General features: G+C 47.9%; 1 protein-coding gene across 3 annotated transcripts in view; it reads right to left on the reverse strand.

Annotated features, from left to right (window-relative positions):
- Positions 1-20,885, reverse strand: part of EFR3B (EFR3 homolog B) — a 128,804-nt gene extending 107,919 nt beyond the window's left edge. Inside the window, exon 1 of one of the 3 annotated variants that reach the window (XM_053383838.1) lies at positions 19,981-20,885. In XM_053383838.1, the coding sequence (XP_053239813.1) occupies positions 19,981-19,987 (7 nt within the window). In that variant the 5' untranslated portion in view covers positions 19,988-20,885. Of the gene's footprint in view, positions 1-4,107; positions 4,614-19,980 lie in introns of those variants that run through there. The other 2 variants (XM_053383834.1, XM_053383833.1) reach the window with 2 other exon arrangements.
- Between the last annotated feature and the right edge of the window lie 1,377 nt (positions 20,886-22,262).

A 22,262-nucleotide genomic window follows, 5' to 3' on the forward strand; every position in this document is an offset into this window, starting at 1 on the left:
GATACACTGCCTCTGATCTTGGAAGTTCCATTTTTGCTATCATACCCAACAGCCATGGCAGCCCTTTCCTGCTTTTAGAGTTCGCCTGATCCTTTTGTGAAGTCGTCACCCAAATCCATGACCAGTTTTGCTTCTGTAGACACTACCCGCCAAAGGCAGGGGAAAGAGAGTCGATGAGCTTTGTCCCCATCGCAAGTTTTTGAGTGATTCTGGATGGGTAACAGAATTGGTCTTCAGGGGGGTGTTTGCAAAATTGCTTACTGCATGGGATATTAATTTTAGGGCCTAAATTACTCCTAGGTGACTTTATCTAGAGGGGATCAGGTGGGATAATGCATGGGTGTAAATCATAAAATCATAGAGTTGGATGGGACACCACAGGTCATCTAGTCCAACCCCCTGCGATGCAGAAATCTCAACTAAAGCATCCCTGGTAGATGACTATCTAACTTCTGCTTAAAAACCTTCAAGGAAGGAGAGTCCACAACCTTCTGAGAGAGTCTGTTCCACCATTGAACAGCTCTTACTGTCAGAAATTTCTTCCTGATGTTGAGTCTGAATCTCCTTTCTTGGAACTTGAAGCCATGGGTTCGAGTCCTACCCTCCGGAGCAGGAGAAAACAAACTTGCTCCATCTTTCATGGGACAGCCCTGGAGATATTTAAAGATGGCTATCGTATCTCCTGGGATGCGGGTGGCGCTGTGGGTTAGACCACAGAGCCTAGGACTTGCCAATCAGAAGGTCGGCGGTTCGAATCCCAACGATGGGGTGAGCTCCCGTTGCTCGGTCCAAGCTCCTGCCAACCTAGAAGTTGAAAGCACGTCAAAGTGCAAGTAGATAAATAGGTACCACTCCAGTGGGAAGGTAAAGGGCATTTCCATGTGCTGCTCTGGTTCGCCAGAAGCGGCTTAGTCCTGCTGGCCACATGACCCGGAAGCTGCACCCCGGCTCCCTCGGCCAGTAAAGCGAGATGAGCGCCGCAACCCCAGAGGCGGCCACGACTGGACCTAATGGTCAGGGGTCCCTTTACCTTTACCTTCTATCCTATCTCCTCTCAGTCTCCTCTTTCCCAGGCTAATGGTACCCAGCTCCTTCAACCATTCCTCATAAGGCTCAGTTTCCAGACCCTTGATTCTTTTGCTCGCCCTCCTCTGCACACCTTCCAGCTTGCCAACATCCTTCTTAAATAGAATCGAAGCAAATTGGAGTGGAGTTGGAGTTGGGAAATTAACTGGGAGCAAATAAATGGAAGAGGAACCCGTTTGGGATGACCTGGCAAACAATCAGATCTGGAGCACTTTGGGTGGGAAAGGGGCTGCCTTGCCTTCTAGGACACTTAAAGTCTATCTTTGCATATAAACTGGTACTTGCAAAACTGTTACGCAAATCTGTGCCTCAGCGCCTCGATTTTGGAAGTCCGAGCAAGTAAGACACATATATCCCATTTGCAGTTGCCCACAGCTAAAAATCCAACTGTTTTCCTTTCGCCCGCTTTGGCACTGACTGAACTTTCCCCCAACTCAGTGGTTCTCAAACTTTCCCCCCTGCCTTTTCCACACTTTCAGAATGAAAATCTGCTTGCTCCACAACGAATTTTTCGTTGATAAGAAATACATTGGGAAACAAAAAGAAACAGTTCTCACCAGCGCTTGATTTATAACATAGAGCACAACTGCTTTATAATATGCTCATGGGGCATCCAGAAAGCATGAAATTATGCAGCTACGTAATCCTTCCCAAAATATAATTAGAAACGAGCCTCTTACATATGTACCTTAAGCAGGTATACAAACTCATTGAGAGGTGTGAGCTTGCTTTTGCCGGGCAATCTCATTTGTATTAGGTCTAATTTGAGACAAATTCTCCTCTCCTCAGCAACGCAAAGAAACCTTTCTCTTTTCTGATCTGTCATATTTGTCAGAGTTGGACATCCCCGCTCACAGCAATATGTGGTGGAGAACTGTAGAAGAATAGCCAATGCTCTTGAAGGGAGGTGAGGGTACTGTTTCTGGTCATGTATCAAAAAAGAAAAGAAAAGAAAACTGAAATAAAATTATTTAGGTACTGTACTATACTGCACTGAAATGTTTAAATGTTTATTTGATTGTCCTCAAATCTTCCCACTGCAATTGCCACCCTCTCCTGCTGCACCGGGAGAACCGCTGCCCGAACTGGAGAGGAGAGGTGCAATGCTGGATAAATATCATCATCATCATCAAGCACAAGGTTTCTAGGGGGTGAAGGAAACTTAGGAAGCTGTATGACAACCCAGGTGTCAAAAAAGGCTATTTATGCATGCTACTAGTGCGGTCCGTGTTTTATTAGCCCCAAAATGGAAAACGAGCGAGATCCCAGCTAAAGAAGAATGGCAACTTAAACCGACGCACAGCTTGCAGACTTAACATATAGAATAAGAGAACAAGAAGAATGCACCTTTAAAGAAGACTGGAAAACACTTACTGAACATATGTGTGAAAATTGTGGCAGCATTAAGATAAATTCAACAGTGTAAATAGGTTTTGATGGATGTAAAAATGGATTACTGAATGGTTTAGTTCATGTAAAATATGCAGGGATGTATGGTGTGCAAAATGAACCATAGAAAGAGAAGAAGGGAACACGTTGATTTAAGGATGTTTAAATGAATATTTTGAAATGTAATTTAGAATACACACACACACACACAGTGGACGCTCAGGTTGTGAACGTGATCCGTGCGGGATGCACGTTCGCAACCTGCAGCATTTGCTACCCACGCCTGTGCATCTGTGCATGCGTGGGTTGCGATTCGGTGCTTCTGCGCACGTGCAAAGCGTGATTTAGTGCTTCTGCACATGCGCGACCGCCGAAACCCTGAAGTAACCTGTTCCGGTACTTCCACGTTTCGGTGGTCTGCAACCTGAAGCGTCTGTAACCTGAGGTATGACTATATATATATATATACATACTGCATGATGCCAACTTAGACCACTGGTCCATCTAACTCAGTACTGGGTACACTGACCGGCAGCTGCTTTCCAAGGTTACAGGCCTTGCCCCAGCCTTATCTGCAGATTGAATCAAGGACCTTCTGCATGCAAGACACCTGCTCTGCCATGGCGTCACCACCTTCCCCTCCCATCTAGAAAATGGCCAAGAAGTCCCCATAGCAGGAGAACTTCCAGAGCGGGAAGAGACATGCAGGAGACTTATGGAACCATAGAGTTGGAAGGAACCCCAACGGTCATCTAGCCCAACACCCCGCAATGTGCAGGTCCAAGAAGGCCCTCTGCCTGGTTCCCTGTAACCTCACTTCTCACAGTGAGGGAACTGCCAGAAGGCCCTCGGCGCTGGACCTCAGTGTCCGGGGAGAATGATGGGGGTGGAGACGCTCCTTCAGGTGTACTGGACCGAGGCTGTTTAGGGCTTTAAAGGTCAGCACCAACACTTTGAATTGTGCTTGGAAACGTTACTGGGAGCCAATGTAGATCTCTCAGGACCGGTGTTATGTGGTCTCAGCGGCCGCCCCCAGTCACCAGTCTAGCTGCCGCATTCTGGATTAGTTGTAGTTTCCGAGTCACCTTCAAAGGTAGCCCCACGTAGAGCGCATTGTAGTAGTCCAAGCGGGAGATAACTAGAGCATGCACCACTCTGGTGAGACAGTCCGTGGGCAGGTACGGTCTCAGCCTGGATACCAGATGGAGCTGGTAGACGGCTGCCCTTGACACAGAATTGACCTGCGCCTCCATGGACAGCTGTGAGTCCAAAATGACTCCCAGGCTGTGCACCTGGTCCTTCAGGGGCACAGTTACCCCATTCAGGATCAGGGAGTCCTCCACACCCGCCTGCCTCCTGTTCCCCAAAAACAGTACTTTTGTCTTGTCAGGATTCATCCTCAGTCTGTTAGCCACCATCTACGTTGCAGCGGGTTGGGCTAGATGATTTCTGGGGGTCCCTTCCAACTCTACAATTCTACAGTCTCACAAATGTCATGCCCAGGTTGACGCAAGGAGCTTGTGTCAGAGGCCAGCGACAGAGCCCAAGACCCCTACAGCCCCATAACCCCATCCTCTCGCTCTCTCCTCATTGCACGCTCCCCCGGCAGCCATGCAAGCGTCTCGGCTTTACCGTTGCAAATGTGTCTGTCCACGGCCGCCGTGCAATCCACCAGGCCTCTCCGGCAGGCCATGATGCTCCCTCTGGCCTGCAAGCAGAGCAGCTGTGCCTCCTCCTCCTGGTCCCTCCAAGGAGAAGGTCTTGCTCGCTGTCAGGCTTGCAAGCTGCCCTGGATAATGAATCTGTGGTCCTTCCTTCCTCTCCCTTGCACCTCTCAAAACTGCTGCGCTGTGCCGGAAGGTGGGAGGGGGGAGAGATGATGGTGGGAGCACCAGACACAGCAAACTGGGGCATCAGCACCTCCCAGCCTTCGGCTTCTTCAAGGACTAGATTCTGCTGTCCCAGCTTCTTCTCCTTCCCTTTTCAAGGGCTTCTGTTTACTTCTTGCTTTCTCAGCCAAGGATTTAGTAACCTTCTCATTCTGCCTCATCAGGAATCCAGGCTCCCTACCCCGCTGGCTTCCTTTTGATCCCTCTCTTCTCTCAGCATGGATCAGCATAGATTCCTCTCCTTTTTTGAACCCTTGGCTGAAGAGCTGTCAATCAGAGCGAGAGAGGAAATCAGGAGGGAGGAGGCAGCCTTGAAAGGAGGGGACCCCTCGCTCGCCAGGGCTGCCTTGTGTTAAAAATTAAACGGAGCAATGCTAAATGGTCTTTTTTGTGTGAATGGGAGGCGTAGGAAAACTGGAGGGGAGGGGGTTGCAAGAAGGGCTGTGAGATCACTGGCAGGACGCGTGCTCTGCATGCAGAAGGCTCCAGGTTCAACCCTCAATGGCAGCATCTCCATAGGCACTGTGGCGTTTGGGGCCTAGGACCTGAGAGAGATCAGGGTTCGAATCCGTGAAGCTCAGTGGGTGGCGTTGGGCTTGCTGCTGCCTCTCAGCCAAACCTGCCTCGCAGGTCATATTATTATTATTATTATTATTATTATTATTATTATTATTATTATTATTATTAATTTATTTATACCCAGCCCATCTGGCTGGGTTTCCCCAGCCACTCTGGGCGCGTTCAAACAAAACACTAAAATACAATAACCTATTAAACATTAAAAGCTTCCCTAAACAGGGCTGCCTTCAGATGTCTTCTGAATGTCAGGTAGTTGTTTATCGCTTCGACATCTGATGGGAGGGCGTTCCACAGGGCGGGTGCCACTACCGAGAAGGCCCTCTGCCTGGTTCCATGTAACTTTGCTTCTCGCAGCGAGGGAACCGCCAGAAGGCCCTCTGTGCTGGAACTCAGTGTCCGGGCAGTACGATGGGGGTGGAGATGCTCCTTCAGGTATGCTGGACCGAGGCCGTATTTAATAAAGCAAATCCATTTTCCATTAAGCTTTTACTGGCCTTCACCAAGGTGCGGTCTTCCTTATTAAAGGGACGTGATGGAAACAAATGAAATGAAAGAGAAACTCCTTGGGAGGCAGTGTGGTGCAGTGGTTAGAGCAGGCATAGGCAAACTTGACCCTCCAGATGTTTTGGGACTACAGCTCCCATGATCCCTAGCTAACAGGACCAGTGATTAGGGATGATGGGAATTGTAGCCCCAAAACATCCGGAGGGCCGAGTTTGCCTATGTCTGGGTTAGAGTGTTGGATTAGGACCTGGGAGATCTGGGTTCAAATCCCCACTCAGCCATGAAGCTCACTGGTCGGGACCGGCCTCAGCCTCCCAGGCTAACCTACCTCACAGGGTTGTTGAGAGATAATCTGGGGAGGAGGAAAGCTGTGTAGGCCACCTCAAACTCTCAGGAGAAAAGGTGGAATAAATAAACCACAATAAACAAATACTAATCTTCTTTAAAGCTGTACAAGGGCAAGGCTCTCCTAGAGCCCTGACAGTCCTTGGGGTTTTTGTTGCACTCACTCGCCTGATTCTTGGGAGGAAAGCAATGACAAACCTCGACAGCATCTTCAAAAGCAGAGACATCACCTTGCCAACAAAGGTCCATATAGTTAAAGCTATGGTTTTCCCAGTAGTGATGTATGGAAGTGAGAGCTGGACCATCAAGAAGGCTGATCGCCGAAGAATTGATGCTTTTGAATTCTGGTGCTGGAGGAGACTCTTGAGAGTCCCATGGACTGCAAGAAGATCAAACTGATCCATTCTGAAGGAAATCAGCCCTGAGTGCTCACTGGAAGGACAGATCCTGAAGCTGAGGCTCCAAGACTGAACTGCTGTCGGTTGCCATTCTGAGTTCCTTGTGTCCCGGAGCTGAAGCCTGGATACACGGTGCGAGGCAGCGGTGCGGCAGGTGGCGGTGCTGCGGTGCTGTGTGTGGCAGTCAGCTCAGCGGGATCCCATCCTCGTCGCCAGTGAAATATACTCAGAGTCGCAAAGTGATTTCATGCTCTTTATTCAGCTCATAGTGGTGAGGAGGAATGAAAGTCCCCTCAAAGTATCTGCTTTATATACATTATTTATACAATGGGCTGCACATGATTGGCTAATTCCGGAATTCTACTGTAAGCCAATCAGGTTGTGGATTCACTTCTATCTGGAGCATGATTGGGTAGTTCCTGCCAACCAATCATACTGCTGCATTGTTCTAGGACCAATCAGACTGCTGCATTCTGAATCCTATTGTTCTAGGACCAATCAGACTGCTGCCTTTTGGATCCTATTGTTCTAGGACCAATCAGACTGCTGCAGTTTGGATCCTATTCAACTCAGTACATAACAAAGAGTTTGGCCACCTTATGAGAAGAGAAGACTCCCTGGAAAACACCCTGATGTTGGGAAAGACGGAGGGCACAAGGAGAAGGGGACGGCAGAGGACGAGATGGTGGGACAGTACTCTCAAAGCTACCAGCATGAGTTTGACCAAACTGCGGGAGGCAGTGGAAGACAGGAGTGCCTGGCGTGCTCAGGTCCAGGGGGTCACGAAGAGTCGGACACGGCTAAACGACTAAACAACAACAACAATTCACAATTAATAGGGCTGCGGAAGATCCCCTCTCTGAAATCCTGGAGAGCGATTGCTGGTCACCACCACAATATTGATCCACAGTCTGATTCATAGAATCACAGTTGGAAGGGGCACCCAAAGGCCATTTAGCCCAACCCCCTAAAAAGCAGGTCAATGATACAGAATCAGATGGACCAGTGTTTCCTGTGAGGGGTGGACTCAGCCTTACTCTCACAGCCTTCCCCTCCAGCCCTCGAATGTTTTTGTGACTGTGTGGAACCCAGTTCAGCTACTGACTGATTGATTGTGTGACTGCAGTACATTGTTTATTGGTTTCATTTTATGGATCAATGGCCCCGTTAGAGAGTAAAATTCATGTTAAACTGCTGTTTTAGGGCTTGTTTTTAAAAGTCCAGAACAGATTAATCTGTTTTGCATTCCTTTCTATGGGGGAGTGCGCCTTGGTTTTGGAACGCTTTGGTTTTGGAACGGACTTCCGGAACGGATTAAGTTTGAGAACCAAGGTACCACTGTATCTATAGAAATGGGGCAGATCTTATTACTTGCCACATTAAGGTGTGGAATATTGCCCTGCTGGCAAAACTAGTGAATAATCTGAGAATCCAAAGGGGAGAAAAAAAGATGACTTTTGACTTGTTTGGCCTGACTTTATTTCATTTATAAGCAAGGAGGAACATGGCCAAGGACCCGTCTTGGCCCATTAAAGAATGTGGCTGATACAGGAACTCTGGGCAATTGAAATCCTTAATTCCTTTCCCTTGGTATAATAGAGTGTACCATGTTTTGTAACCCTGTCTTGTTTAACCATGATACCTATGCTAAAAATAGTTCCTCACATTTAGATAACAGCAGCTTATTTTGGCTTCCTTTTATGTCTGTATTTGTTTGAGAGCGATCTATAATTGTGCAAGGACGGAGTACATTTGCCGTTGCATCCTGTTTGGTGGTAACACTGCGTTTTGCAAAATTCTGTATGCCGCTTAAAAAAAGAAATCAGTAAAAAATATTTTTTTAAAAAACAAATAAACAAACAATGTGGATCTGAAACGGGGCGCTGTGCATAGGTAAAGGGACCCCTGACCATTAGGTCTAGTCGTGACTGACTCTTGGGCTGCGGCGCTCATCTCACTTTACTGGCCGAGGGAGCCGGCATACAGCTTCCGGGTCATGTGGCCAGCATGACTAAGCCGCTTCTGGCGAACCAGAGCAGCGCACGGAAACGCTGTTTACCTTCCCACTGAAGTGGTACCTATTTATCTACTTGCACTTTGAGGTGCTTTCGAACTGCTAGGTTGGCAGGAGCAGGGACTGAGCAATGGGAGCTCACCCCGTCGCGGGTATTCAAACCGCCGACCTTCTAATCGGCAAGTCCTAGGCTCTGTGGTTTAACCCACAGCGCCACCCGCATCCCAGCGCTGTTTATATATAGATCTAAATTCTAATGGAGAATGCCTTCCCTTCCTCCTGACCTAAGCCCTTTTCGAACATTGTTTGGATTTGTATGTCCAGAAGGCAGTCTCAGTGCCCCTGTGCATGTGCAGAGGTCTTTCCGACAGAGAAGGCAATCAATCGCACACCTTCTGCCAGAAAGCCCAGCGAGGAAAGCTCAGGTGTGAGGTTTCGATGCAGCTAAATTAAATTGAAGGCTGCCTGGTCACGCAGGAGGAGCTGCCAGAGAAGCATTTGCAATTGCAAACGAGGCTGTGGAGTTAATTAATAAGGGAAGGGCCTGGAAGGGGGAGCAGCGGTGGCAGCAACAGCAACAGCAAGGTTACTAAATCACAAAGCTCAAACCTGGATTAATTCTTTATTAGATGTATAACTTGCTGTTGAAGTGGAATACTCAGGATGAAATGGTCAAATCGGCTATGATTAAATGGGCACAAGATGTTGGACATAACATAATGATGGCTGACTGGGAACAGTTATGGACCACAGGTATGAAGTTTACGGAATGCAATGCCCTAAGAGAGAATATTATGAAAATGATATACAGGTGGTACATGACCCCAGTCAAGCTTGCAAAAATCTATCACTTGCCCGATAATAAATGTTGGAAATGTAAAGAAACTGAAGGTACATTCTTTCACCTTTGGTGGACGTGCCCAAGGATTAAGGCTTTCTGGGAGACGATATATAATGAAATGAAAAAGGTATTTAAATATACCTTCTTGAAGAAACCAGAAGCCTTTCTCCTGGGCATAGTCGGCCAATCGGTGTTAAAGAAGGATAGAACTTTCTTTATGTACGCCACGACAGCAGAATACTTATTGCTGGAAGTACTGGAAGACACAAGACATACCCACTCTGGAAGAATGGCAGATGAAGGTGATGGATTACATGGAATTGGCGGAAATGACTGGCAGAATCCGAGACCAGGGAGAAGAGTTGGTGGAAGAAGACTGGAAGAAATTTAAAGACTACCTACAGAAATATTGCAAAATTAATGAATGTTAGAATGATGTTGGATTGCAATTAAGTGGTTTCTAGCTGTAATGGTATAAAAGAATATGAAAAAAATGGTTTTTTATAAGTTAAAATTTAATGTTATAATAATTTAAGATTAAAGATCAGGGTAAAATAAAGAGGGAAAGAAACTGCTGAACTAATAAATTGAACTGGAATACAAAAAAGGGGGGTATGAGGAGGTCCGGGAAACAAGTAAATGAAAGATAAGTGATGAAAAGTTTGATTGTTTTTAACTATTTTTATTTTGTATTTTTTCTTTTTTCTTTTTCATTTTGTAACATTGTAAAAACCCTAATAAAAATTTACAAAAAAAAAAAGGATTAATTCTTTATTAGCAAGGCACAATTTTCACAGACTTGGCTGGGTTTCAGGCCCAAGAAGCACATGCCCAGTAGGTCCCACTCCCTGAAACCAGTTGCCCAGACCAAATGTCCCCAAAAGCTAGGGTTGCCATACATTCAGGAACTAGTCCATGATATCAGGCTTGCTTTTTCTTGCTCCACCTTCCTGTCTTCCTTGCAGGCTATTTTGGGTCTTTGTTTTCATCTGCCACCCTCTCACAGGGAGAGCGAGAGATAATAATAATAACAAGGGCTGGCGCAGGGACTGTGGCACAGGGCTGGCATTACATCTCGCTGGGAGCGTCTCTCATTAGCAGCCGTCAACTCATCTGTCCTTTCCTCCCGTCTCCTGAGGTCTCTCTCTTCTCAAACCCCTCTGGGCAGCCGCCCCCTTGGATGGGCTTCAGTTCTCAGCTGCAGATCAACTCCAAGTGCCAAGAACGCCCCCTGGGAGGTGGCGTTGACAGCCTGCCAGGTTTTGGCACCCGTTAAATCCTTGAGCAGCTGTCAAAGTGCCTGGCAAGGTTGCCCCGAGACAGACAGCGATGCCAGAAAGCTTTCAGAAGGTGCTGAAGCAGGATGGAAGAGCCTGAGGCGGACTGGAGAGAGGAAGGAGAAACAGGACAGCAAAATAGGGTTTCTAAAATTACGCATGGCGTGGTGGAGAGAGGAACGTTTTTCTTCCCCTCCCATAAGACTAGAACTTCTGAACACCCCGTGCTATATTAGAAGCAAAAAAACTTGTTTTGATGAATTGGAAGAGCCGCAAAAAGATTCCACTGAGCACATGGGTTGATAATATGGACAGATTAGCTACATATGAACGAATTGCATGTCGACGCAAATTGTTGTTGTTGTTTAGTTGTTCAGTCGTGTCCAACTCTTCGTGACCCCCTGGACCAGAGCACGCCAGGCACTCCTGTCTTCCACTGCCTCCCGCAGTTTGGTCAAACTCATGCTGGTAGCTTCGAGAACACTGTCCCACCATCTCGTCCTCTGTCGTCCCCTTCTCCTTGGGCCCTCCATCTTTCCCAACATCAGGGTCTTTTCCAGGGAGTCTCCTCTTCTCCTGAGGTGGCCAAAGTCTTGGAGCCTCAGCTTCAGGATCTGTCCTTCCAGTGAGCACTCAGGGCTGATTTCCTTCAGAATGGATCAGTTTGATCTTCTTGCAGTCCATGGGACTCTCAAGAGTCTCCTCCAGCAACAGAATTCAAAAGCATCCATTCTTCGGCCATCAACCTTCTTTATGGTCCAGCTCTCACTTCCATACATCACTACTGGGAAAACCATGGCTTTAACAATAGGGACAGATAAATATGAAGACATCTGGAATGAATATTTAAGCGACAAGGTGGATAGCAGGGGGAGGAGAGAGAGGTGGGGAAATATTGTGAAAAGGGTGCAGCCATAGGTATATCAGTGTATTTAAATCTGAATTGTCAAATTGTGTTATTATGGTTTTTGTTGTAGTGTGTTTTGTGGTTGTTGTTTGTATTGAAAAAAACGATTAAATAAATTAAAATAAAAAACAACAACAACACCCAGTGATTCAGGACAGAAGACAGAAAGGACTCCTTCACACAGTGGATAGGGAAACTGTGGAACTCACTTCACAGGAGACAGGAGACCACCTTTTCAGATGGCTTAATAATAATAATAATAATAATAATAATAATAATAATAATAATAATTTTTATTTATACCCCGCCCTTCCCGGCCAGAGTCAAGCTCAGGGCGGCTAACACCAATAAAATCAAAGTAAAAACATAATGGGGGGGGGCGGGGAGGGAGGGAGAGAAAAAATGAAAAAAACAAAACCAAATTAAAATACAGGTTAAAATGCAATTTAAAATGCAGCCTCGTTTTAAAAGTAGCCCATAGATCAAGACCATAAGGGGAGGGAAACATAAGGGTCAGACTGAGTCCAAACCAAAGGCCAGGCGGAACAGCTCTGTCTTGCAGGCCCTGCGGAAAGATGTCAAGTCCCGCAGGGCCCTAGTCTCTTGTGACAGAGCGTTCCACCACGTTGGGGCCAATGCTGAAAAGGCCCTGGCCCTAGCTGAGACCAATCTAACCACCTTGCGACTTGGGACCTCCAAAGTGTTGTCATTTGTGGACCTTAAGGTCCTCCGCAGGGCATACCAGGAGAGGCGGTCCCGTAGGTACATGTGTCCTAGTCCGCATAGGGCTTTAAAAGTCAAAACCAGCACCTTAAACCTGACCCTGTACTCCACCGGGAGCCAGTGCAGCTGGTAAAGCACTAGATGAATGTGATCTCACGGCAAGGACCCTGTAAGGAGCTTTGCTGCATCATTCTGCACCAGGTGGAGTTTCTGGGTTAGCTTCAAGGGCAGCCCTGCGTAGAGTGAGTTACGATAATCAAGCCTGGAGGTGACCATCGTAAGGAAAAGAGGATTAGACAAATTCATGGAGGAGGAGGGGGCTACCAAGCTTCTGAATACCAGTTACAGGAAACCACAGGAGGGGAGAGCTGCTCTTGTGTTCGAATCCTGCTTGCTAGTTTCACACAGGCACGTGTTCAGCCACAAGGAGAACAGGATGCTGGACTAGATGGGCCATTGGTCTGATCCAGCCGGCTCTTCTTATGCTCTTATGAGGGCACATTTAAATGGGAGAAAATGTGGGAGTGTCGAGTGCATCGCAGGACATTTTTGCATAACTATGTCAGCTCCTGGTGGAAGCGGAAATCAATCCTCATCTAGCCAGCTTGAGAGACAGCGAGACAAGGCAGGGATCATCCAGCAGCAGACAGAGAGCCAGGGGGGAGAGCCAGGCTCTGCAGGACCATGGAGAGTTCCCAGGGAGGAGAGATGTTATTTTGGAACTCCTGTTCGGCCAAGCGAGCCAACTGAGACTGCAAAAGCTGGGATTGAAAGGTTGAGAAAGGCTGGTGAAAGGGCGAGCAAAATGATCGAGGGGATGGAATGACCCTTCTAGGAAGAAAGACTGCAGTGTTTGGGATTTTTTAGTTTAGAGAAAAGGCAAGTAATGTGGGAATGTTGTAGATACTAGGAGAGGATATATTGATTTAATAGTATCTTTCCTCACTCACGCTTGTGAGTCAGCAGCAGAGCGACATTCCCCAGTATATAGCAGGAAGCTAGTCGGTAGATTCGTTTGAATCTCTTTACTTAAGCAATCCAATCTGACTTTGTTCAGATTGGGTTCTGTTCCTGATAAGACCCCTTTTATCCCTCCTAAAAAGTATACAGTGGTACCTCTGGATGCGAACGGGATCCGTTCCGGAGCCCCGTTCACTCCCTGAAGTGAACGCAACCCGCATGCGCGCATCTGTGTGTGAGTGGGTCACGATTCACCACTTCCGCGCATGCGCATGACGTCATTTTGAGCATCTGCGCATGTGTGAGCGGCAAAACCCGGAAGTAACATGCTCTGTTATTTTGGGGTTGCCACGGAGCGCAACCCGAAAATGCTTAACCTGAAGCTTCTTCAACCTGAGGTATGACTTAAAGACACAAGGAGCTTCTTTTAAAAGTACTAAGAAGTTTACTCACATTCAGTTCACAGTTGGATCCCTGAAAAATCCCCCTAAAAATCTTTCTTCTCCATTAGTCCCAGCTTTGGACCCAACACGGAGCAAGCAGATCTCTCTGTCTCCAACTTCCGGTTCAGCCCTCTCACACAAACCACACCAGCTATTGTTCTAATGGCAACACAGAAAGCTGCCCACATCAGACCATTGGTCCATTTAACCCCGTATTGTCTGCAGTGGCTGGAAGTGACCCTTCAGGATTATAAGCAGGAGACTTAGCCCAGTCGTATCTAGAGAGACTACTGGGGATTGAACCCGTGACCATATGCCTGCAAGAGAGATGCTCTACCAGGGAGCTACAGCCCCAAAGCAGAATGGAGAGAAATGTGCTGGGGAACGGGTGTTCTGCTTCTAACTTTTCCCGTGATGCCAACTGTGGCGATCACACAGGACCCCTGGACGTTTGACAGTCTGTTGACCCTGTGCCACCACTGTAATTGCTTTCTTCGCTGCCACCAACCCGTTTCTTACGGGTACATACGGAGTCCAGACAATTGTTAACATTAACAAATAATCAAGTTTATTTTATCGGCATGAACAAGCTTATGGTTTCAGTTAATTTTTCTTGGCAGTTTCTTATTCTTAGTCCCTTAACTGTATTAATCGTTCCTAACAACTTCAAACTGATTATCCCAACTATCTATCTATCTGACACCACCTAACAGTTCCTCTCACCCTTTCACCACACAACTCGACCAACCCACAGACTTATATCCTCCCTCTTCCTTCTCCAACCCCCAACTCTCAACTGACTTTCACACAACTCCCCCCTCTAACCCTAACTCCTCCTATCAGTTTCCACTGGCCAATCACATCACCCTCCTTTTAACCCTTTCCTAGGAGGCAAACGTCACACCAACGTCCTGCTCTTCGGCTGCAGTCACTGTGGAGCAGCGCACAGTGACGCAGAATCTGCCTTTGGGGGACTTCAAAGCTTTAATTAAAACCAGGCTTTTGATCAAATTTCTTCCTCTGATTTCCCTAGAAATTGGGAGAATTCGGGGTTAATGAAAGCTGTTTCAAACATACGTGAGCACAGAAGAAATTGGATTTTTCTCTCTCTCCCTTCCTCCTCATGGCAGTGTTGGCGCAGAGTCAACGAGGAGTCCAAGAAAGGTGACCTTCCATGGCCAAACAAATGGATCACTCAATGCAAAACAGCCTTCCTCAGCTTGGTGCCCTCCAAACGTTTTGGACTACCAAATATGCCCTCTTGGTAGACCCACCACCACTGGAAGTTCTGGTAGCAGTGGCCCAGGAGAGGGCTTCACTGTGGTGGCCCCGAAGTGATGGAAGTCCCTCCCCAAAGAGATATGATTGGCACCCTCATCACATGGTTTCCGTCAAATGTGGAAGATGCTCTTTATTGAGCATTCATCCTGATTTGCTTTTTTTTTATAAAATTTTTATTGGTTTTTCAACATGTAGTATAAGACAATACAAACAACAAACACTCACAAACAAACATATAAACATGTATAATTTCATAAATTTTTTCGTATACCCAATTTCAATGACTTCCCCATGCCTCCCTTTTCTGCATCCCTGTTTTAAATTTTATCAGCAACCCCTGGTCTAAATTACTTATTAATTCCTTTCTTTAACCCTTTCATCCTGATTTGCATATGTGGACATTAGACCATGTCTGGCCTCCCCTGAGCTTTTGTTCTTATTTGTCTGCAATGGGCTTATAAGGCTATGAAAATTCACCCTGAATGTCTTCCCATTTTCAATCCATCCATCCTACACCTTACATTATATTTTACCATCAATTTCCTCACTATAAAATCAATTTCCTCACCCCGTTTTTCCAAAAAGTGGATTTGTTGCATGAGGGTGACACAGAGCTTTTACTAATACTAATACTAATACTAATAATACCCCGTCCATCTGACTGGGTTGCCCCATCCACTCTGGGTGCCTTCCAACATATAAGGTAAAGGTAAAGGTACAGTGGTGCCTCGCAAGACGAAATTAATTCGTTCCGCAAGTTTTTTCTTCTTGCGAGTTTTTCGTCTTGCGAAGCACGGTTTCCCATAGGAATGCATTGAAAATCAATCAATGCGTTCCTATGGAAACCGCCTTCAGACCAGGTCCGGGGACAGTCTGTCCCCCGACCTCTTCTGAAGGCTGGGGGGGGGGGGGACAAGGGCTTTTCTTCCCACCGCCAGCCTTCAGAAGGCAGTTCTGAAGGCTGGCGGTGGGAAGAAAAGCCCTTCTCCCCACCTCCCACCCCGCAAGCTCCGGGGACAGGAGGGCTTTCCTCCCGACTGCCAGCATTTTAAAAGCCCCCAGGACAGCGGAGACTTCTCCGCTGTCCCGGGGGCTTTTAAAATGCTGGCGGGCGGCAGCGAAGCTTTCGCTGCCGCCCGCCAGCATTTTCAGATCGCCCCGGGACAGCGGAGAAGTCTCCGCTGTCCTGGGGACTTTTAAAATGCTGGCGGGCGGCAGCGAACCGTTCGCTGCCGCCCGCCAGCATTTTCAGATCGCCCGGGACAGCGGAGAAGTCTCCGCTGTCCCGGGAAGGCAGGCGGGGGGAGCAAAGACTTTTGCCCCCCGCCGGCCTTCAGAAGAGGTCCAGGACCTCTTCTGAAGGCCGGCGGAGATTTCCCTATGGGCTTTCTTCTTGCGAAGCAAGCCCATAGGGAAATTCGTTTTGCGAAGCACCTCCAAAACGGAAAACTCTTTTGTCTTGCGAGTTTTTCGTTTTGCGAGGCGTTCGTCTTGCGAGGCACCACTGTACCCCTGCCCGTATGGGCCAGTCTTGACAGACTCTAGGGTTGTGTGCTCATCTCACTCTAGAGGCCGGGAGCCAGCGCTGTCTGCAGACACTTCCGGGTCACGTGGCCAGCGTGACAAAGCTGCTCTGGCGAGCCAGAGCTGCACACAGAAACGCCGTTTACCTTCCCGCTAGTAACATATATAAAAACATAATTAAGCATTAAAAAGCTTCCCTATACAGGGCTGCCTTCAGATTTCTTCTAAGGTCATCTCGTTGTCATCTGGTGTATGATATAATCACCTTTTAACTTCTAGTTTTTATCCCTTACCTGTTTTAAGTCTTATGTGTTCATTTAATCCATATATTTTATCTTATACTGGTCTGTGGCCAAGATAAAGCTTGCTTGTTAGTTAGTTTGTTTGATTGATTGGTGGGAGGGCTTTCCACAGAGTGGGTGCCACCACCGAGAAGCCACCGCTATCAATGGCTTCTAGCCACAGGGCTTTGGCTTTGCCTGCAAAGTTGAAGGCAGCCATGTTTCTGAATCCCAGTTGCTGTGAACCACAAAGAAGGGAGAGGGGTCTTGTGCTCAGATCCTGCTTCCTGGTTTCCCCTTGAGTAGGGCTACCAGACGTCCCGGTTCCCCAGGGACAGTCCCCAGATTTGTAAATAAGTCCCCGGATAAATTCCATCCCCGGAATGTCCCCAGATTTCATCTAATGTCCCCGGGAAACGCAGCAGCGGCAGTCTCAGCAGCCCGGGGCAGTTGGCTCTGGCTGGCTTCAGGAGCTGCTCAGAAGTCCCCATATAATGGTGGTGCAGGGGCTCTAAGACGCAGCTTCTGGACTGCCTCCACCTTCCCAGACCCCAGCAACTAAGCTGTGAAGGGAGGCTTCATGCTGCCTATCTGAGCTTGCGTGCAAGCAGGACGGGGCAGGGATCTCTCAGGCAACGGGAAGCCTCCCTTCCCAGCTGAGGGATCCCTGCCCTCTCCTGCTTGCACGCAGGTAGGAATGGGATTGGGGCTGCTCCGATGGGAAGGGAGGCAGCGCGCTGCCCGAGCCTTGCCCCCACTGCTGCTCTCGGCCCTCCTTCTCCACCTTCCATGCCTGACCCGCCACACACTGCTTCCACCACCATCACCAGACTACTGAAGAACCAATAGCTCAGGGGCTTCCCAGGCTCATGGAGAAAGGAGATAGAAGCCTTGGAGGAAGGGAAACGTGGTTGTTGAGGTCAAGGTGGCGGCCGTCCCTCTGCCACCGCCATCGCTGCAGCATCGATGTTCTCAACTTGTTTTGTTTTATTGATTGATTGATTGATTGATTGTGTCCTGGATTCATTGGAAAAAATCTGGTAACCTTACAATTGGGGCATCTGGTTGATTGCTGTGAGACCAAGACGCTTGACAAGGTGGACCATTGGCCTGATCAGGGCCAGATTTCGGTTTGATGAGGCCCTAAAGCTCCCGAACGTAATGGGGCCCTGTCTATGTCCAGCTGTCATTTGTCAACAACAAGTTGTCGCTATTTTTGTGTGTTCAATATATGCTATATATGGTAACTAATGAACCTAATTGGTATCTAAAGCCATTGGCACATAACAAAATATGTATTTTATCAAAGTCACTGATATAGAAAGGAGCAAAGCAGTGATATTTTAGGGAGCAGGCTAGCAGGCGGGGCCCATGACTTACATCATAGGAGCCTGCACAACACAAAACACTGTTGCTGTATGGTAGGTTATATTTTATTTGTTTTCTATCTTATATTTTGGAAATGTACATCCAGTTTTTTCCTTTAGTTTTTTTTGGGGCCCCCAAGAGAGTGGGGCCCTAAGCTATAGCTGGTTTAGCTTATACGTAAACCCAGCACTGAGCCTAATCCAGCAGCTGCTTCTTATATTCTCACTTTAACTGCACTGGTTTGCAATTTCATAGAATCATAGAGTTGGAATAGACCACAAGGGCCATCGAGTCCAACCCCCTGCCAAGCAGGAAACACCATCAGAGCACTCCTGACATATGGTTGTCAAGCCTCTGCTTAAAGACCTACAAAGACTCCACCACACTCCTTGGCAGCAAATTCCACTGTCAAACAGCTCTTACTGTCAGGAAGTTCTTCCTAATGTTTAGGTGGAATCTTCTTTCTTGTAGTTTGGATCCATTGCTCCGTGTCCGCTTCTCTGGAGCAGCAGAAAACAACCTTTCTCCCTCCTCTATGTGACATCCTTTTATATATTTGAACATGGCTATCATATCACCCCTTAACCTCCTCTTCTCCAGGCTAAGCATGCCCAGCTCCCTTAGCCGTTCCTCATAACAATTTAATTCCTCCCACAAAATTACTGGCAGTCTGGGGGCGCCCTGGATGCTATATTAATCTGTTCTGCAATCAGATGATTTTTTATAATACCTGTATCAGTGTTTATTACTTGGGCTAAAGATAGATGATCACAATAAGTGACAAAACACGATTGTCCCAATGTGCATTATTATTATCCTCATCAAAGGTTCAAAATAGATCTTGGCAGCTGCAGAACTTGGAAGGGCGAGCTGTGCGCTGCATGGTGCCTGGGTGTTTGCGAGCTCAGATTTATATGCAAGTGCGAAAGAGAAGAGGCATCTGCTCCTCTTGCCTGCCCACACGTCCCGTCCCTGGCAGAGGCTCAACTATGGGGCAGGAGAGGAGCGATAAAGAAAGGCAATGAGAGAAACCTCCCACAAATACTTTCATGTTTTTGTCTCCAGGAGGCAAAAATTGGGACAAGATTGGAGGAGCTGTAAAGCAGAGGTTAGGTGGCCATCTGTCATGAAAGGTCTAGCTGAGATTCCTGCATTGCAGGGGGTTGGACTAGATGCCTCCTGGGGTCCCTTCTGACCAGTGCCGGTTTTACTTATAAGCTAAACAAGCTGTAGCTTAGGGCCCCACTCTCTTGAAGGTAAAAGACGCCTGCTTCTTGGGAGAAAAGCGATGGCAAACCTAGACAGCATCTTAAAAAGTAGAGAAATCACCTAGTTAAAGCTATGGTTTTCCCAGTAGTGATGTATGGAAGTGAGAGCTGGACCATCAAGAAGGCTGATTGCCGAAGAATCGATGCTTTTGAATTTTGGTGCTGGAGGAGACTCTGGAGAGTCCCATGGACTGCAAGAAGATCAGACCTATCCATTCTGAAGGAAATCAGCCCTGAGTGCTCACTGGAAGGACAGATCCTGAAGCTGAAGCTCCAAGACTTTGGCCACCTCATGAGAAGAGAAGACTCCCTGAAAAAGACCCTGATGCTGGGAAAGATGGAGGGCGCAAGGAGAAGGGGACGACAGAGGACGAGATGGTTGGATAGTGTTCTTGAAGCTACCAGCATGAGTTTGACCAAACTGCGGGAGGCAGTGGAAGACAGGAGGGCCTGGCGTGCTCTGGTCCAGGGGGTCACAAAGAGTCGGACATGATGAAATGACTAAACAACAACAACAACAATATAAAAATGCTCCATTGATACAAAGGTCAGTAATCCATATAAAAGACGTGTCAGTTCCTTCTCCTCCAGGGGTTGGTCTAAATGATCCTTGGGATTCCTCCCAACTCTACAGTTCCTTCTGACACACCTTCCCCTTCTACCCATCCACCTGGGCTCTCATCCAGGGCCCAAGCAAAATCACAAATTACCTGCAGACTTCCCACAAAGAGGAAGGTTCCTTGAACCTGTGGACATCGCCTTGGTCTCTCTGTGAATCTTTCACACAGAAAGAGACCCAGGAAGTCAATCCAATGCATTGATCACCAACATGACTCTCCCCTCAGTTTCAGAGTCCGCTGCCCTGGCCTCCAGCAGCCACCAGGTCCACCCTCTTCTCCTTACCTGCCATTGTTGGATTCAGGATGGACACCTGCTGTTGCCTTGTTGGGAGAGATCTCGCCCTGTTCTGCTTCAGAGACCTTCTGGGAAGCCAAATCCTGGAAAGCTCAGATGGCAAAGCTGGCAGAAGGCGGCAGCTTGCTCTGTTTCAACAAGTTGCTCAGAAAACCTGGACTGCTTTCTCTCTTCAACTCGCTCCTCAAGTCTGCCAGGCTCCTCTGGGGACTTGTTTGTGGACTGCAGCACCCATCTGCCACCGATCTAGCTGGGCACACCCGTTTCCCATCTGCTTTGCCTCGGAGGACCAGAGCAAAATGCCACCTGGTTCAGTGGCAGGCCAGACCCGTGTCCTGCACTGCTGAGGGGTCAAACGCTTCTCCTTTGGCACTACGGAGAACCAGAAGAACAGGGTGCCATGTGCAAAAGTCTGGGCTGCAGAGGTGGGAGGTCTCTTGGGCCCACAGCAGTGTGCATGCCACTGTGCCCAGCTGGGAGGAGGCTGGTGGATGGAGTTCCTTTGTCAAGCCACGTTCCTCCCTAGACTCACGACACCCACCTGCTTCCTCGCGGGCTGCCCACTGCTGTTTCCATGGACACGGGTAGCAGCAGCTGTCAGTGCCAGCAGGGTCTGGGCGACGCGAGGAACCCAGTCATCCGAGCAGTGAATCCACAGCGGAAGGCCGTCTCCCGCAGGCTCGGATTCTGCTCCGCAGGGGCAGAGAGGGGTTCAGCGGGAGCAGGCCATGTCCCCTGCTTCGTCTGCCAGCGATGGAGAAAAGAGAGGTACGCAAACACACACACCAGGAGTAAACTTTGGGGAAAGGTGCTGGCAAGTCAGCTCCAATTCCTCCAGGCTGGCTGCCTCCCGTGCTCAGAGAAAAAAATGGAAGAGGGAGGCAGAGCATCCAAGATATCGAATGCAGGTTTATTCTTAGAACAAGGGGACGTCGAAGACATGCTGTCAGCCAACGCTCTCCAGCTGTCCCTGTGGGTGGCGTGACGTTGGAGGTATTTGGAAGCAGAAGAAGGAGAGATAGAGAGGTGGCGATTTGGACTCGGGCTCCTCTGTTTTAGGGAAGGGCCAGAGCTCAGTGGTTGCGCATCTGCTTGGCACGCAGAAGGTACTCTTGCCTGAGAACTTGGAGGGTTGCTGCCAGTCCAGTTGACAGTACTAAGCTAAAGGGACTAGTGGTCAGTTTAAGCTGCTGTTAGTGTTTCTGAAGTTTTCTTCCTCGTCTCTCCAGCAATTGTGACCCAGCAAGGGACAGGGAAATTCAAAGAACAACAACAACAACAACAACAACAACAACAACAACAACAACAACAACAACAACAACAACTTATTTTTACCCCACCCATCTGGGCGGCTTCCGACAAAATATTAAAATACCGTAATATATCAAACATTAAAAGCTTCCCTAAGGGCTGCCTTCAGATGTCTTCTAAAAGTCTGGTAGTTGTTGTTCTCTTTGACACCTGGTAGGAGGGCCTTCCACAGGGAGGGTGCCACCACCGAGAAGGCCCTCTGCCTGGTTCCCTGTAACTTGGCTTCTCGCAGTGAGGGAACCGCCAGAAGACCCTTGGCACTGGACCTCAATGTCCAGGCAGAACGATGGGAGTGGAGACACTCCTTCAAGTATACTGGACTGAGGCTGTTTAGGGCTTTAAAGGTCAACACCAACACTTTGAATTGTGCTTGGAAACGTACTGGGAGCCAATGTAGGTCTTTCAGGACTGGTGCTATGTGGTCTCGGCAGCCGCTCCCAGTCACCAGTCTAGCTGCCGCATTCCGGATTCGTTGTAATTTCCGGGTCACCTTCAAAGGTAGCCCTGTAGCACCCTGCTTGTGGTTAACGCTTAGCTGGAAAGAAATATTCAACGCAGCAATAGAGAAATTAAAATAATAATTTATTTGTCAGACAAATAAATGAGAGACACAGTGGTATATGGTTACCAAAGCTCTGCCCCCTCCAGCCCTGATGGCCAGCACTTATATTCCCTCAGCCCAGCCCCCTTGCTCCTCCTTTGGCTGCCTCTGTCCAATCAGCCTGGTTGAAATTCCTATTGGCTGTTTGCTAGAACCAATCATAAAAGATACACCCATTTCCTATTACCTTTTATGGGAGACAAAGAGCTATATTTCCTTCTATCTATAAATGGCAAACAAGTAGCCATATATCTTACATTTGCCTCGACAAGGCACCTTAATTACCAGATCACCTTTTGCCCCTGTTGCCCCTGCATTCCAAAACAAATGGCTAAAACAAATGGCTCATGGTATTAAA

Source organism: Podarcis raffonei, chromosome 3 (assembly GCF_027172205.1).
Source record: "Podarcis raffonei isolate rPodRaf1 chromosome 3, rPodRaf1.pri, whole genome shotgun sequence".
Classification (NCBI taxonomy): Eukaryota; Metazoa; Chordata; class Lepidosauria; order Squamata; family Lacertidae; genus Podarcis; species Podarcis raffonei.